The sequence below is a fragment of the Phocoena phocoena genome, chromosome 15 (assembly GCF_963924675.1).
Source record: "Phocoena phocoena chromosome 15, mPhoPho1.1, whole genome shotgun sequence".
NCBI classification, from domain to species: Eukaryota; Metazoa; Chordata; class Mammalia; order Artiodactyla; family Phocoenidae; genus Phocoena; species Phocoena phocoena.
The window spans coordinates 64,088,845-64,106,375 of record NC_089233.1 but is presented as its reverse complement, the minus strand read 5'-3'; the positions used below and the strand labels follow the sequence as shown (position 1 = coordinate 64,106,375).

The window sequence follows — 17,531 nt, the reverse complement described above, 5'->3', positions numbered from 1 at the left end:
TCCGGAAGGGCAGTGTTTGGAGGAAACTTGCTGGGAGCCTGGTGGGGATGCAGCAGGTGACGCTGGGGTGGCGGAGGGAGTGTGTGCTGAGTAAGGACCTTCCCTTTCCCCGGGCGGCGGGCGGGCGAGTCCCAACAGCAGGCGGACATGTGAGGCTGACCCAACAGGTTCCCGAGGCCGGGGGCAACGGGGTGGAGCGTGGCTCTGACAAAGGGCAGGCGGGCGGGAGACAGTTTCTGCTGGTATCTTCTTCCTGCTGCAGCCGGCCCGGGGTGCAGGCCATGGAGCCTGCTGGAGGGTGAGGGTAGCCGGTGGGCAGGCGTGTTCGGAGGCGCTGGGAGCTCAGGGCATGGCGGGGCCCCTGCGGTGCCGGGTGGAGGAGCTGAAGCGGCAGCGGTGGCGGGAGAGCTCACCGCGGGTGCTCCAGCACAGCGAGGCAGCCCGGCTGGCGGCCGATGCCCTCCTGGAGCGGGGTGAGGCTGCCTACCTGCGGGTCCTCTCCGAGGAGCAGGAGCTGCCCTTCCTGAGCCCTCTGGATGTGGACTACATGACCAGCCATGCGCGCGGGGGCTCTGAGCTAGGCGAGGCTGTGGGGCCAGGGGCTGCCGGGCCTGACCCCCTCAGCCTGCTCTCCGAAGTCACCTCCGGCACTTACTTCCCCCTGGCCTCCGACGTAGACCCCCCGGACCTGGACTTGGGCTGGCCCGAGGTGCCACGGGCCACGGGCTTCAGGCCCACGCAGGCTGTGATCCACTTACAGCGGAACAAAGCCAAGAGCATCAAGGACCTTCTGCATTTCCTCTTCAGCCAGGCCCGCACGGTAAGGGCCTCGTCTCTTCAGACATTCATTTCACAGATGTGGAAACTGAGGCCCAGGGAGAGGAAGTGTGGCCACATAGCAGCTTGGGGGCAGCATTGGGACGAGAACCTCTGCCCCCTATCAGATCACAAGCTCCTAGAGTGTGGGCGTGTTTTATTTACCTTGGTAACCTCTTGGCACTCGAGGACATTATGAACAAGCTTAGAACAGGGGATGGGTCTCAGGGACTCCACAAACACCCTGAAAACGCGTGCAAAGTGGTGTTCATTGCAGAGGGGGATCCTCTCTCTTTTGGGGGAGAGGGCCTATGGCCTTCATCAGATTCTCAAAAAGGTCTGTGATCCCCAAACTAAGAACTCCAACCTTGGTGAGCATCTGAGCCACCCCCTTGAGTTACAGAGGAGGAAACTGAGGCCAGAAAGGGACTGGGACTTACTCATGAGGTCCAGTCAGTTGGTGAAATGGAACCCGGGGCTCAGGGAGAGGGAAAGGGCTCTAGACTCAGGCCCCGGGCCCCAGGCACAGCCCTGCCTCCTGACAAATGGTCCCAACTGAACCTCGCTTTGTGCACTGTATCTCCACTGGCCTGAAGCAGGGGAAGGGGTGCTGGTGCCTGGGCCTCAGCATGGCCTTGAGGGCTGGGCTTTTAGCTCTGCACCCAAAGGAAAGAGAAGCGGAAGCTGCTGGGCTCAAGGATGGGGAGCAGGGCTCAGGAGAAAGGGAAGCGGCAGAGCAGGTGAGGTGTTTGTACCTGGGAAGCCTTCAGCTACAGACTAGCACAGCCTCACTCCTGGAGCCCTGGCTTCTGACTCAGGAGGCAGGGAGATGGATCAGATGACCCTAGGCAGAGTTTGGGGTGGCTTAGACTCAGTGCTCTTGCTAGGGGAGCAGCCCTGAGGGTACCTGCTGCAGATGTTAGGAGCCAGGATGCTGGCATCCTGCTGGTACCTCCAGAGCCTCCCTGGCAAGTCTACCTATGTCCCAGGCAGGGGAGGGCCAGACCTGACTGGCACAGGGAATGGGGTTATTAGTGAGATGGTTGCTGTCATCACCACTGCCCTTTGATTTTTCTTGCTTGTCCTGTTCCCCTCACCTGTGGCCAGGCCTGTGCCATGGACTAGGGCATCCCTCAATGCTTTGGTTCCTCATCCTCCCGTCTAGACCCTCCACCTCTGGGTCAGGAGCCAAGCTGTCACTCTGGGCTGTCACTGACTCTCAGAGTGATCTTGGGAAGTGCTTTCTCCCCCTGTGGCCCAATGGCTTTGTTTGTTAAGGAGGCAGCAGGAGAGGAACATTTATTGAGCTTCTGTTGTGTGTTGAGTTTTTTCACATTAAATTCCCCATAACTCTTGAGAGGTAGCTATCACTATCTCCATTTAGCAGATGAGGAAGTTGAGGCTCCCAGGGGTGAAGGAATTCGCCTAAGGTCATAGCACTAGGAAGTAGCAGAGTGCAGGTTTGAACCCAGCTCTGTCTGGCTCCAGAGCTGGAGTGCTTTGCTCCGCACCTCCTGCCTCTCAGCCTGGACTGGGAGAGGAGGTTCTCATGGCAGATATTGCAAGCCCCGCCTCTCCACTGAGCAGAAAACTTGGTCCCAGTTGTAAGAGGTCACAGCAGATCTCTGCAGCTTCTCAGTGAAACAGGTGGGTCTAGCAAAGGGCACTGAAGACCCCAGTAATTAGCCTGCAGCTCTGATCCGTGAGAAGGGAGCCTCAGACAGACAGCCAGAGCTACAGCTTGAGCAAGTGGGGGGAGTGTGAGGTGCTATCCTGGGAAGTGGGGTCTGGGTTTTGCTTCTGACTCTTTCCCCCTCTGGGCCTCAGTCTTCCCATCTGTAGAGTAGACCTTTAGACTGGTACAGCTGATCCACAGACCTCTTTGAGAATCAGATGTCAGATAAACAAACCGTCCTTAGAAAAATGCACACAAAAACTTTCAAACAGCCTTCTGGGCTTCAAGACAGTGAAACCCCCCAGCTTCCATGTCAGGAACCCCCAGGCTGGGTCACCACTAAAAGCCCTCCCAGTTCAGGTGTTCTCATGGGCTCTGGCCTCCTGCTTTTCAGTCCAGTGCTGTTTCCGGGGATCTAGCCTCTACCCCTGGCCTCGGCAGTGACCCGGGCAGGGCTGAGCTTCCCCCCCCCCCCCGCCGCCCCCGCCAGGTGGTGGCTGTGGTAATGGACATCTTCACCGACATGGAGCTCCTGTGTGACCTCGTGGAGGCCTCGGGCTGGCGTGGTGTCCCCGTCTACCTGCTTCTGGCCGAGGAACACCTGAGGCACTTCCTGGAGATGTGCTACAAGATGGACCTCAATGGAGGGCACCTACGGGTCAGCAGGGGATGGGGGCAGGAACTGGGGTGTGGAGCCAGGGAGGGCAGGAGAGTCAGTCGGGTGGTTCGTGAGCATCAGGGGTTAATGGGAGTGGGAGGCCGGGCTCTCCTATAGCTATTTTGGGTCAGAGACCCCAGGAGATTTAGACATGGCTTGAGCCCTGTCCTCTAAAGGTGATTCCCAACCTCCCTCCCTCCTTGGCCCAGAACATGCGTGTGCGGAGCACGTGTGGGGACACATACTGCAGCAAGGCAGGCCGCCGCTTCACGGGGCAGGCCCTGGAGAAGTTCGCCATCATTGACCGTGAGCAGGTGGTGGCAGGCAGCTACAGGTGAGCAAGTGGATGGCGGGGAGGGTGCCTGGGGCTGAGCCACCGGCTTGCGAGGGTGCCTGGGACCTGGCAGCTTTGAACTTTCCTTTCTTCATCCATCCTTTCCACCATAAACCGAGCAGCCGCCATGTGGCAGGCATGGTGCAGGGCCCAGGGGCCAGTGTGGGGAGCAAGACAGCCCTGGGCTGGGCCCTGGAGGAGCTCACTCTGTGGAAGGACTACTTTAATGCCCTTGGCATAGAAAATAACTCTTGCACCTCGGAATTGGAGGGACTTCAGGGAACCTGGCCCTTGGTCCATTTTACAGATGGGGAAGTTGAGGCTGAGATGCGAAACCACGTGCCGAAGTCCACTAAGTTGAGCTAGGGCTAGAACAGACTCCGGAGTCAGAGCTCTGCCCCCTCACTTGGGCCCTAGGGGTGCTGGTGGTTTTATCTTGCTCCCCTGTTTGTGACTCCTGCCTGGCCCCAAGGTCCTGCACTTTGCCTCCTGACCCCGACCCTCTGCCCCCAGCTTCACCTGGCTTTGCAGCCAGGCGCACACGAGCATGGTGCTGCAGCTGAGGGGCCGCATCGTGGAAGACTTTGACCAGGAGTTCCGCTGTCTTTATGCCGAGTCCCGGCCCGTGGAGGGCTTCTGCGGAGGTGAAGATCCCCTGTCTCCCAGGGCACCGTGCCCTCCCCCAGTGGCCCGGTCCTTCAGGCCCGGCATCCCCAGCACCACATCCTTGTCGTGCTCCAGCACCAGCCTCAGCAGCATCAAGTGCTCACCTCGCATGGGTCACTCCTCCTACCCAGCTCTGCCAAGAGGCGGCGGCTGCAGTGACATGGCTATGGGATCCTCCTCCCCGGGCCCTGCCCACTGTGAGGCCGATGGCCAGCCCTCCCTGCAATGCCAGCTCTCAGACCCTAACCACGGCCCCCTGCTTGGGCCCTACAGGGCCAACCCGAGCAAGCTGGGGGCATCCCCCTGGTCCCAGTCCTCCCCTGCCCTCAACCCCAATAGCACCAGCCCTGTGACCCTGGCAGGGGGGTCACCTCTGTTTGCTCGCCCTCACCCCCTCCTCTCCTTTCCCCGGGGTGTCTCAGCTCTGTCCGGGCTCCCAGAGAATGGGGTCACAGGAAGCCAGGAGCCTAGCCCCCCACGAGGCCGCTGGGTACCCGGCACAGCCCTGGAGGCAGTGGAGGAGAATAAGGTGTCTCTGAGTCAGAGCCATGGCCAGCTGGATCTCCTCGTCCCCTTCCCCAGGGCACGAGAAGCAGGGGGCCCTGATTCTGGGGTGACCCCCATCTCAGGCTCCCTTTGGCCTAGTGATCAGGCCCCAGAGGACAGGAGGTTGGCCTCAAATCAGAGATACAACCAGCTGGATCTCCTGCCCCAGGCCCAGGATGCCAGGGGTCCCCCTGAGTCAGGCTCCCCCAGGCCTGGCAATCGAACCCCAGAGGACAAGAGGCTGTCCCCAAACCACAGCCATGACCAACTGGACCTCCAGGTACAGTCCCCCAAGGCTGGGGGCTCCAGAGTGCCCCCTGAAGCCAACTCCTTGGCCAGGCCTGGCAAGCAGGGTAAAGATGAACAACGGCAGACCCTGGGACACAGCCAGCTGGACCTCATCATGAAGTTTGGCCCATTCTGGGGTGAGGGGCCTGGGTCCAATGATCTCCCCAGACCGAGCCCTGGCAGAAAGCCTGGAGTGGACTCTGGGGATGAGAAGCGGCTGACTCTGGGCCACAGCCAGCTGGACCTCATCACCAAGTATCATCAGTTACAGGGCACCAGGCAGGGACCTGAGCCTGGCCTCCCCAGGGGCCCCACAGGTGGCCAGCGCAATGGCAGTAGCAATGGCCTGTCTGGGGATGAGAAACGGCTGACCCTGGGCCACAGCAAACTGGACCTCATTATTCAGTACAACAAGTCCAAGTGCAAGCTGCTCCGAAGCCGCTTTCAGTTGTAGTCCTGCTCCCAGAAAGGACATGTCCGTCCTCCATCCACTGTGACTCTAGATTGGCTCAGGTCCCAGACTCTGGGGTGGGAGCTCGAGCACGGCCCTTATGGGGAGGAGAGGGAGTCTAGAGGCCCAGGTTAGACATTCCTTGGGCTTGGGATTCTTGCTCACACACGTACATGCACACACATGGGGAAATGGAACCCACAGTTACTGGGTACCTGCCGTTTGTCACTGTGCTGAGCCCTTCTCACCAGTTACTTCTCATCCTTCATCCTCACAATAGCCTACGAGATAGAGCTCTAGTAGGTGTACAGTTCTAGGATCATAGATATTATCTTCCCTATAATATAAATTTAGAAGCTGGGACCCAGCGAGTTTGATGACTTGCTTGGAATCAGGTCCGAGTAAGTGACAGGGGCTCAAATCTGTGTCTCTGACTCTTAATTTCTTAAGATCGTGTTTTTGCACAGACAGGACACAAAATATCAACAGTTCCCATGTCCCCATGCACACAAAATCCACATAATAACAGAGATGCTCCAAATGCCTGCACAATATACACTGCACACTGACAGGTTTCACACCCACAAACTACACCCACAGATGCAGTCCATGTGATAAACCAAAACACTCAGGATTCTAGTTACAGGTACTCAATAAATGTCATTTGGGTAAATGAATGGTTACATTCGGTGCACACCGTAGACCCCTTAGGATCTACAGACCATAAATATGCACATAACCACACACACACACACACACACACACACACACACACACACACACACACACACAGGCATGCATGCACCAACCAGTATCTTTTTGTACCTAAGCTGTGTACCCAGTCCTGTGCTGGACATGCCATAGGGTTGAGAAATGAATCAGATTCAGTCCCTAGGAGACAAGGATTCAATGCATAAACGACTGGTGTATCTAATTAAAGGCTAACCAGTGACAGAAGGTGGTAGAGAATGAAGGCCAACAAGTGGTGGTGATGATGGAGTGGTGAGAAAAGTTTCTTAGAGGAGGCAGCCTTTGAGCCAAGCCTTGAAGGGTGGAAAGGACTTGGATAGATGGAGGCGAGGGTTAGAGGAATTCCTGGTAGAGGGAACCAGCTGAAGAGAGACCATGGAGAGGACTGAATGAGTGGGTCTGAGATGAATCTGGGAGGATGGAGAGGACGTGGATACACACACACACATACCAGCCTCATTTTGCTGAGTATCCCTAGAAGTATAGGCTCTGTCAGATGTAGGTCCTTTTCCTGAGCTTGCGACCTGCCTGGGACAGTATACGTGATACAAATCAATAAAAGCAGACATGCTATGACCCAGCAGCAGCCTGGTGTATCCTGAAGAAGGCAGAGTTATGAAACTGCAGGTTGGGGACAGGGGAAGGGCACCATTCAGGCCAACTATGGAGAGGTCCTTGAAGGAGAGTGGAGGGTTGCAGGAGGGCTGGGGGGTGGGGAGGAAAGGGGCTCCAAGCTTCCCTCTGCCCTCGCTGAGAGTGACATTCTGCGAGACCCTGGGGCTTTTGTACAAAATGGGGGCCAAGTTCATCCGTCCACCAGAGCAGGTCTCTTGACTGCCACCATCTGCAGGCGGGGCGGGGTCGGGGTGGGGGAGGGAGGCAGAAAGTGGCTGCCCATCAGCCCCTACACCCTTGCCCACTCTGGACCCTCCCTGACACCCGGCTTCGTCCATCCTCTCCTCTCCAATACCTTCTTCAGCATGGTTTCCTTTCATCCTCTGGCCGCGCCTCCTTCTCCAGCCTCTGTCGTGGTCTTACTTCTCCCTGATGGAAACCTTCTCCGTGGGTGACTTCATCCACCCCAGGCTTCAGCTCCACATCTCAGCCCTCCAGTCTCCCCTGGGCTCCAGATCCGGCCTGGGCATCTGTCCCACACCTCACTCTGTCCCTCACCTCTCCCACACCTGCTCTTCCTCCTCGGGCTTTACTTCAAGGTATAACTCCGTCTGGGACTTCCCTGACGGTCCAGTGGTTAAGACTTCTCGCTTCCAATGCAGGGGGCGTGGGTTCGATGCCTGGTGGGGGAACTAAGATATAACTCCATCATCAACCCATCTTCTGCAAGACATCCCTGGCTCCTCCATTCTTATGCCTCACATCCAACCAGCACAGGTCTGGGTCGATACTATCTCCTACAAAGCTCCTGACTGAATGAATAAATGAATGAATGCGAGCTTGCTGGAGGCGGGGCCAGGCGGGGTAGAGACAGGACCACTTGCAGCCATAGAGTGCTCGCAGAGGCTGGCGCTAGAGTGGTCGCATGCGTGGCGGCGTGCGCCGCGTTCTCTCGGAAGTCTCCCAGGGAGGAGGCGGAAACGGAAACCTACCGAGGGCCGAGGAGGTCCCTTGCGCGTGCGGAGGTTTCGTTTACGTGGTGAGCGGTTGTGGCGGGACATCGGCAGGGTCAGCTCCGGGCGCCCTGGGTCGTGAGGGGTGGGGGCCGAAGGATTCGGGGCTGTCGTGTCTGGAGGGGCTAGGTGGGCGGGCCCCGAGGGCTGGGGGCCGAGAGGGGCGGGGTCGCGGCGGGGCCTGAGGCGCGGAGGCCGCGGGACCCGTACCCGGACCCAGGATCGAAGCCGGAGCACCCTGTCCCGGGAGAGGATCCGCCGGCCCTGAGCTCCCTGTCCCGCAGCCCCTAGGCCTCATGGCGGTCCGAGCGTCGTTCGAGAACAACTGTGAGATCGGCTGCTTTGCTAAACTTACCAACACTTACTGCCTGGTGGCCATCGGAGGGTCGGAGAACTTCTACAGGTGCGGCGGGAGCCCGGGGCCCGTGGGCAGTGTGTGGGTGGGTGGCTGGGAGGGGTACTTGGGAGTCTGGGGCTCGGGCAGTGGGAGGGCTCGGGCAGAGGGAGGGTTCAGGCCCCCCAGCCCCGTGACCACCGAGTCCTTGTCCCTACAGTGTGTTCGAGGGTGAGCTTGCTGATACCATCCCTGTGGTGCACGCCTCCATCGCCGGCTGCCGCATCATCGGGCGCATGTGTGTGGGTAAGCTAGCTGGAAGTCGCCGAGGGAGGAAATGGAGCCTCCCAGCGCCTTTACTTGTACCCCTAGAAGGGACCTCGGGTGACCCAGGGATTCCTAGGCTTTCATCCATTATTTCCAGGGACTACAGAATCTCTCAGGCCTGTGCTGGACCCTAAGTGTCAGCAGATCAGGGACAACCTCTGGCAAAGGCTTCTGGATCATTGTAATCACAAATAACATTAAGGGCTTTCACTTTTACCCTTGTTTCAGTCCATGTTCACGAAGACCCTGGGAGGTCGGAATTATTGGCCTAATTTGACTGATGAGGAAGCTGAGACTCAAAGAACCCAAGTGACTCGCCCAGTTCCACACCTGGTGTGAGGGAAGATTGGATTGTCATCTCTCCCCGGCCACTGACTCTGGGCAAATTGCTTCCACTTTCTGAGCGTCTGTTTCTGCCTCTAAAAAATGACAAGCTGGGCTTCCCTGGTGGTGCAGTGGTTGAGAGTCCGCCTGCCGATGCAGGGGACACGGGTTCGTACCCCGGCCCGGGAAGATCCCACATGCCGCGGAGCGGCTGGGCCCGTGAGCCATGGCCGCTGAGCCTGTGCGTCCAGAGCCTGTGCTCCGCAACAGGAGAGGCCACAACAGTGAGAGGCCTGTGTACCGCAAAAAAAAAAAAAAATAATAATGACAAGCTAAGATTCTGGGGCGTACTGTTCAGTTACCCATTTCAATCTTCAGTTCCCTTTACCATGTACCCCTATGTCTCAGCACGGTTGACTCCGGCCATTTGTCCTTTCTCTGAGCTGGATCTGTCAGCCTTTACTGCCTCCCCTTCTTTCTAGTTTCGCTCAAATAGGAGTTTGTTCCTGTATTTTTAATCATAAGCCTGATGATCTTGGACTCGAGTATTTTCTTATTCAGGCAGAACATTCGTATCCCTAACCTTGACCTTTGGACTTGAAGCTAGTTCTTATGTAACAAGGGAGATCTTAACCTGACCTTTGGTGGGTTTTTTTTTATGATGGGAGAAACTTATAGTTGAGAAGTTCAGAGTTGTGACCTTGCAGAGTTAGGCAGAGGTTTAGTCATTGTTGTCACAAGATAATTGTGGTTCATTCATGTTGCCGTGTACTGTGTTTCGTGTAGGTGTACCACGGTGTATTCATTCATTCTCTTGATAGTGGGTATTTGGGTAGTTTTCAGTTTGGTCTGTTATGAGTATTGCTGCTGTGTTTCTTAGTGAACAAATGTATGTATTTCTATTGGATATATAATACCTAGGAGAGAAATGGCTGGGTATTCAATGTAGTAGATGATGCCACATAATTATCTGAAGTGGTTGCCCAGTTTATACTCCTATTGGTTGCTCCATATATCTTTGCCAACACTTGGTATTGACATTCTTTTAAAAAATTTAGCCATTCTGGTAGGTGTGGAGTATTACTTCAGTTTCTTAAAATACAACTAATGCCCAAGAGCGCTTCCTGTTAGTCCTGGTTCCTCCTGGCTGATGATGGCGAATTGGGCAGGATGTGTTGGGACAAACTCCTAGGCCATCTCTGGCCTGCCCAGTGGGACTCCTGGTTCCCCGGGTGTTGTATGGATCAGTGGTTTGGAGGACTGGGGTCTGGGTCTAAAGCTTTGGGGAAGCTAATTGGGCTGGATTGTATCCCCAGCCCCCAGGGCTCAGCAGGCATCTTGTGTATTCATGGTCCATCCTTGTCCCACCTTCCCTAATTTGGGTCTCCCCAGGGAACAGGCATGGTCTCCTGGTGCCCAGCAACGCCACCGACCAGGAGCTGCAACACATTCGCAACTGCCTCCCAGACTCAGTGCAGATCCGGCGGGTGGAGGAGCGGCTCTCGGCCCTGGGCAATGTCACCACCTGCAATGACTACGTGGCCTTAGTCCACCCAGACCTGGACAGGGTGAGGCGGCCCAGGAGTCACAGGATATTAGCCGAGTCAGCGGTTAGCCACCATTCTTGCCCATCAGACAGGAATTAGGGGTATCTCTTGTGGTTTCTCTTTATACCTGGGCTCCTGCAGTTCAGACATTGGTTGGAATAGTGAACAGAGGCCTTCCATGGTGTGATCAGTGTCAGAAAGAAGCTAGGGAGTGTATTAGTCCTTCAGAATCAGGGAGATTGACCCATCTGGTCTTGAAGTCAGGGCTAGGAGAGAAGATTGACAGGTGAACTCTTGCCTCTGGGTTAGAGGAAAGGAGGGTAATGTGGAGACCAGCCTCTGGCTCTTCAGGGCATGCATGGATATTAGGGGCTCCATAGCTGGTCTAGACTGCTCCAAGCTGTATTCCCTCCTTTTTCTGGGTGAAGCTTCCATATGCAGCTACATAGCAGAGGAATGAGCTTAGGGAGTCATGCCCTGGGTGGGTCTGGGTGTGGAGGCCCTGGGTTCTTTGATCTGCTTGTTCTGGGCGCTGAGCACAGTACCTTTGGCTGACAGGAAACAGAAGAAATCCTGGCTGATGTGCTAAAGGTGGAAGTCTTCAGACAGACAATAGCTGACCAGGTGCTGGTAGGAAGCTACTGTGTCTTCAGCAATCAGGGAGGGCTGGTGCATCCCAAGACTTCAATTGAAGACCAGGATGAGCTGTCCTCTCTCCTTCAGGTCCCCCTTGTGGTAAGCAGTCTTATTCTCTGAGCTCTGTCTCCTGCTGGAGCAGATCCCTTTGCCCAGTATTCGGGAATCTAGATTATTACCTGTCACAGTTTGGGTTTGGGCTGAGGGTCAGGGAGAAGGGTTTGGGGAGAGTCCTCATGACTTTGGCTGTTGTTGCCATGATCCACACTGAGCCGTCCCTTGGCAGGCGGGCACTGTGAACCGAGGCAGCGAGGTGGTCGCCGCTGGGATGGTAGTGAACGACTGGTGTGCCTTCTGTGGCCTGGACACGACCAGCACAGAGCTGTCAGTGGTGGAGAGTGTTTTCAAGCTGAATGAAGCCCAGCCTAGCACCATTGCTACCAGCATGCGGGATTCCCTCATTGACAGGTATCTGGGCCTCTCTTCTTTGGAGGGGAGGGGAGGGGAGAGGAGGGAGATGCCACCTGTAATGGGAGCCACACTGTATTCATACTGGTAGGTTGTCCTTGCGTGTGAGGCCACATCTGCACGCTGCTGAGCAAGCACAGGGCACAGTCCACAAGCATTTCCTGAGGACCTGCCCACTGCCGTCTTTGAAGACGCTGGCTCAGTATATCCCTTCTGTAGTCTGTCTTTTATTTTATCACTGACCACATTCTTTTGCAGTTTGTATTTGCCTGTGTGTCAGTGTCCTCAGCCAGTAGCCTGAGACAGGAAAGAGCTTTTTAATTGAAGGAAGGAGGGAAGGCTGCTTTTAGGAACTGAGGAGACCCAGGTGCCTAAGGGACTCGGGGGTGTGGGGAATGCATCAGAATCACCGTCATCTGGACTTTGTGGGTTTAAAACAAGAGTGGGTTCTTGGGCCCTACCCCACAAGAGTGGGTTCTTGGGCCCTACCCCACAAGAGTGGGTTCTTGGGCCCTAACCCTGGAAGGTTCTGGGGTGTTAGGCTCTAGAATCTCTTCCTTTGGAAGAGCAGCAGGTGCTGGATATTTAGTGCCTCCCCCCCCACCCCCATTTAGGATCCTTCTCAAGGCACGCCATACCCGGCTAGCACAGGAGTCTTTATGAGGATAGAAACCCCAAAGTAGAGCAAGTGTCCAGTAGCAGACTCCCGACTTAGCAGGGGCAGAATTTCCCTTCATTTTCCCTCCTTCATTCGTTCAATTGCTTGATGTTCATTGAACCCTATGGACAAGACCCCATGTGGGATAGTTCGGCAGCTTAGTGCTACATCCTGCCTCTGAGAGGGACTTAGATTGTAGCAGGGGAGAGAAGATGTAGTGGCCATGTTGTATAAATTAGCGACCTTCAAAGAAGAAGTAAAAGGTGCCTTTTGTGGTTTTGGAAGCTCCTGTGATACACTTTCTGGAATCCAGGAAGGTTTTGGGGAGGACAGATCATTTTAGTCTGGGCTTCAGGGAAATGAGTAGGTAATTGAAAATGCGAAGATAGGGTAGGGAAGCACTTCAGACAGAACCAGGGATGGGGAAGTGTGGAAGGTGTGAAGGGGAAAGGTTTTATTCCCAGTGTTGAGGACTCTGAATGCCCATGTCAAGAAGTTTTGACTGTAGGTGTTTTGACCTTTGGTTTATGTTTGGATACTTGTTAACCAAAGCATTTGCCATCACCCCTCAGATACTGATTCCCTCAGTTTGGCGTGAGACCCAACCATGTGTGGTTGTTTTAATAATCTTTCCTAGGTGATTCTGATGAGGGCAGTTTGGAGACCACACTGACAAACTCTGCTGTCAGCACTGGAGAGCAGTTGAAAGGGTCTGAATAGGAAAGTGGTACCAGTGGTTTTGTTATTTGTTCAACAACTTTTTTTGGAACACCTACTATGTGCCAGACAGTAGTGATGGGGTGATGAATAGAATATACCCTTCCTCCCCTTTTGGAACATTGAACCTCATAAAGAAAACAGTACTTCCACAATTAACCATTTAATTAAAGAACAAAATGAAAAAAACTTCTTAGCAACCTAAGAACAGAAAGAAATTTCTGTAACCTGATTATTGTTACCTACTAAACTACAGCAAATGTTGTATTTAATGGTGAAACTTCAGAAACTGCCAGGCAGAACTGCCTGCAGTCAGCAGCCCTGGTCAGCATTGCAGTTAAGATAAAGACATGGGTGTTGGAAAAGAAGAGACAAAACTCATCAGCTTCCTTTGGTTTTGAACCTGTTGAGTTTGAGGTGCCCATGAGACCTCACAAGGAAGGTGTCAGGTCGGGGATTAGAAATATGTACTTCAACTTCCCCAAAGTTCTTTCATTTCTTCTACTTAAGATTGTATGAGGAAAAGCCATCCTAGGAAAACTAAGATAGAATCCAACTTTTTTAGTACTTTAAAGAGAAATAAAAACTTCAGATAACAAAAGAAAAACAAACAAGAAATATGTACTTAAGGGAATTTCCCTGGTGGTCCGGTGGTTAGGACTTGGTGCTTTCACTGCCAAGGGCCTGTGTTCAGTCCCTGTTCGGGGAGCTAAGATCCCACAAGCCGTGAGGGGCAGCCGTAAAAAAGAAATACACACTTCATGTTTATAATCGTGCACATGACTATCACCTCCAGGAAGAACGTTCTGGCCGCAGCCCTGCCACTAGAGGATTTGGGGCCTGGACGTGTCCCTTACCCTCTCTGAGCCACCTTGTTCCCTTGTCTAATGTCTGTTGGGCTTGACCTGTGAGGCTCTGATTTATGGTCAATAACGATTTGAATAAGTTATTGAGTTCACCCACCCGAGTGGAGGAGTTACTTTTAGTTTGTAAGCACTGAGAGTGCTAGACTGGATTTGTGACTTGTGGGAGCAGTGGAATCTGGAAGGGCCTCTGTGTGTGGCTCTTCGGGGCTGAGCTGGAACAGAGGTCCTGGGGTAAGGGTGGAGGCAAGCACCTTGAGGATGGAGGGTGAGCTGTGCTCTGTGGAGCACCTACTGACAATGCTCCTTCTCTCTCCAGCCTCACCTGAGTCACCTTCCATACTCTTCATGGGCTCCTGGCTCTGGACTTTGGCTCCGTCTCCACGCCCCACCCAGTCTGTCCTGGATGCTGGCAGGGCCGTGGCAGAGAGCTCACCTGGACTCAGTGGCTGGACGCCCAGCCCTTCTTCACCTGTGCCCATCTCCTGAATCTATAGTTACTGCAAAAATCTGCCACATCATGCTGGCCGGCAGGTCCTATGGCTTCTGGCTGAGAGCTCTGTTGTCTGTGCCAACCCATTAAAGGGCAGCTTCTTCCGGCCATTCTGAATGTGTTATTTGGGGACCTCAGCCTGCACTCAGCCCCCCACCATTGTTCCGGGGGGAGGTGGGGTAGGATGCACACACACCCCTTAGTTCTACAGTCTCCCACTCCTCTCCCCCCATCACCAGATAGGCGGTTTCATCCCAGGACAAGAGGAAGCGGCACTCTCCACTGTACTTCTCCCATTTCCCACACAACTTCAGCCTCATACTTTTGGCTTCAAAGATGAGTCTGTTTCAACTCTCTCCTAGGCCAGTGTGAGGATCCTGAAGGGCTCTGGGGCACCTGGCTACAGGGCAGTCTTGTCCTCTTTCACCCAGGGTGGATGGAGGTTTGCTGGCCTGGCTGCTAGGTGCCCAGGACCAACTCAGACCAATCTCGGTAGGCCCTTTCCTTTAGGGCCTTGGGTGGGTGCGGAGCCAGGCTGGAGAGGCGAGGGTAGCTGGGGCGGCTCCAAGCGGCTCCGAGTTGCTCGCGGGGCGGGGCCCCGGGGCTTCGGGCGGGTGTGGCCGGTTGCTGGTGGGTGGGTCGGGTTTGCTGGGCCCCGCCCCTGAAGCCTTCCTCGCTGGCGGTCAGGGGGCGGGGTTCGTGCGCCGTGGCGTCACAACGCCAGTCCTTCCAGACGGTGCTGCGCAGGCGAGCCGGAAGCGGAGGCCGGCACTGGGATTCTCCTGACCGTTGGCTCGGGCGGTGCGAGGTGAGGGTCGGGCCCTGCCGGGGCGGGGGTGGCGTGCGGCCCGTCCCGTACCTGACGGGCCTCTCGTCCTGCAGAACATGGGAGCTCAGCTGAGCGGTGGCCAGGGCGCCGCGCAGCCGGTGCAGCCCGCGCAGCCCGCGCAGCCCCAGCCCCAGCCCCAGCCCCAACCTCAGACCCACCCCCAACCCCAGCCCGCGGCGCCCGAGGGCCCTGGGCGGCCCTGGCCAGAGCCCGGCCCCTGGGGGCCGCTGGACGACGTGCGCTTCCTTATCGTCTGCACCTCCTGGTACTGACTCGTCGCCCTCCGCACTTACCGCCCGCCGCCTCCTGTCATCCTGTACGCCTCTCCTGCTCGGGTCCTTGTCGTCTCTCTCCACCTTCCGCCACCCCGGAGACGCGCGGAGAGTCGGGGAGCTCGCTGGGGACTGGAAGGAAGCCTCCTCCGCAGCCTCGCCTTGGGACACCGTCTTGCCTCTGGCCCCTCCCTCTACCCCAGATTCGTTGGCTTCTCAGCCTGCACCCAGACCAGCTCAGACCTTCGTGTTCATCCCCACCCCACAGTTTCTCCAGCCGTCTGGGTGCTGGGGCAGCCTTTCCTGTCACTGGCTTCCAGAACCAGGCCAGGGCTCTTGGTAAGAAGACCGCAAGGCTGCTGACCTAATCTCACCTCATTTTTCCCTGTTGCCAAGAACTGGGCTCTTGCTTTTGACCTTGGTCATGGCACCATGTGCCTTGACTTGAGAAAAGACCTTGCCACAGTGAACCTGCCCATACCTCTCCTGGGAGGGGTTGCTCCGCCATCCTGGTGCCACCCTGGCATTATCTGGCTGTTTTCCTGAGACCCCAGTAACAGAGGGCCTCCAGGGCCAGCCTTTTGGAGAGAGGGGGCATCTGATTTTTGGGCCGGCAGATGAGATGCATGGGGCACCTCCCAGACACCGCAAAGCACCCTGTCTCCCAGAAGCTTCTTAAGGCCACCCAGAACCTGATCCTTGTTCCCACATCCCAGGGAAATGACACACTGTGTATTTTTGTTTTATTTAGAAATGATTTAAAAAACATTATACAAAGGCTGATCAGTTTAAAATGTGACTGACACTGAAATGCTGTGATGTTCCCCCAGACTGAGGGGAAGCTGGGCTCTGGGGCCTCCAGTGCTTTGCCCCTCTGTCTGCCCTGTCCTGGGATGATGGACAAACGGATGACCACAAGGCAGGAGAATCCATGATTGGAAGCCTCCAGGCTGAGCCCTCTCTGGGCCTGGCCCTGCATCCCTCACATCTGCAGCCTGGGCTGCCTGCCTCCATCTCCTGCTCTTAGCTGACCTCGGTAGTACCAGGAGCCAGTGGGGAGCCTGGGGGGCCTAGAGCTTTCAAGAAGTGAGAGCACCAACCTGAGGAGTGGAGAGGGACCCGGAAGGGGAGAAGGGAGGCCAAGAAAAGATGGATAAAAGAGACACTTCTGATCTCATCTTGGACCCTAGAGGGGTCTAGCAAGCCTACTGGGTGGCCTGGGCAAGTAACAGCCTCTCTGTGCTTCATTTGAGGGCACAGTGAGAGTTATCCTTGGCCTCCCAGGGACTGCATGAGTTACATGTGAGCGGACAGGGGTCAGCTAATAAAGTGCTTTGCAAAGTATAAAACACTGTACAAACCTATGAATCACTAATATCTCTGCAGTTGTTCCCCACCCGCCCCAGGGAGCCCGCCCTTGGCCAAAATGAGAAAAAACAGGATGATGACAGGGAACACAGTGGACCCATATAGGTGTCTCTGGGATGAGAGATTTTGCTCAAGACAGCTCCCAGAGTCCCTGTCTGCTACAGGTTAAGCAGACTCAAAGCCCAGAGGCCACGGGGTGGGGGCAAGGCCCATGCAGGCTCAGAGGCCCTGCCAGCACCCTGGAGACTGACACCTCTGCTTGGATTTGCAGGGAGCCAGGGGACATAGTTGAACCCATTGGTTTTGCCTCCGGCTCCGTAGTGACAAGCAGGGCTGCCTCTTACTGGGTTGGAGTGAGGCAAGCCGAGCCCTAGGAATTCCTGCCAGAGACAGTGAGGGACGGGCCCCTAGGCTTGGGGTTGTTACCAGTTGTGGCTGCCCGTTTCCGAAGAGCAATGCAGGGTGATGGGCCCAGAGAGCTGGGTTAGCAGGCGCCAAGCTCATGGTATAAACACTGCTTCTGGGCTGAGAGATTGAAGTGGTCTCAGGGTAGCTAGGGGTGTGGGCTCTGAGCACTTCAGAAGGCTGCCCTGGGCCCCTTAACCCAAGGCCATGAGAATGTTGGCCCAGAGCTATTTCCGTCTCACCTCACTAGTCAGGCTGAGTCCTCAGGCCACAAGCGACAGGCTGGAGCAGGGCCAGGGACTTGGGGGATGGGGAGAGGAACCGGAGAGTGGAGGACAGCTACAAACTCAGATCAGCCCCCGAGATGGGGTCAGCTCCTGCTCCAGCCCTTTAGCCTCATCAGCGGGGCCCAGCTCCTGGCGTGTCTGGGCACTACAGTGGCCTTAACAGCACCTTGGTCCTTATCGCTGGGGGGGAG

The 17,531-nt window shown here is 55.8% G+C and overlaps 3 protein-coding genes across 4 annotated transcripts; all 3 read left to right on the top strand.

Moving 5' to 3' along the window:
* The first annotated feature begins 47 nt into the window (after positions 1-47).
* On the top strand, positions 48-5,437 carry FAM83C (family with sequence similarity 83 member C). Its single transcript, XM_065893289.1, has 5 exons — positions 48-149; positions 263-820; positions 2,982-3,149; positions 3,359-3,483; positions 3,997-5,437. Exons 1-5 carry the CDS (start codon positions 48-50, stop codon positions 5,435-5,437), a joined length of 2,394 nt encoding a protein of 797 aa, XP_065749361.1.
* A 2,333-nt stretch (positions 5,438-7,770) lies between these two features.
* EIF6 (eukaryotic translation initiation factor 6) lies at positions 7,771-14,283 on the top strand. 2 transcript variants are annotated; one of them, XM_065892240.1, is made up of 7 exons: positions 7,771-7,838; positions 8,104-8,215; positions 8,367-8,452; positions 10,190-10,365; positions 10,903-11,079; positions 11,267-11,448; positions 14,006-14,283. In XM_065892240.1, exons 2-7 carry the CDS (start codon positions 8,109-8,111, stop codon positions 14,013-14,015), a joined length of 738 nt encoding a protein of 245 aa, XP_065748312.1. In that variant the 5' UTR covers positions 7,771-7,838; positions 8,104-8,108; the 3' UTR covers positions 14,016-14,283. The 2 variants fall into 2 exon arrangements, with proteins under 2 accessions (XP_065748312.1, XP_065748313.1); XM_065892241.1 differs by having other exon boundaries at positions 7,771-7,897.
* Positions 14,284-15,064: 781 nt separating this feature from the next.
* Positions 15,065-15,280, top strand: MMP24OS (MMP24 opposite strand). Its single transcript, XM_065893691.1, has one exon. It carries the CDS (start codon positions 15,065-15,067, stop codon positions 15,278-15,280), a length of 216 nt encoding a protein of 71 aa, XP_065749763.1.
* Positions 15,281-17,531: the final 2,251 nt, after the last annotated feature.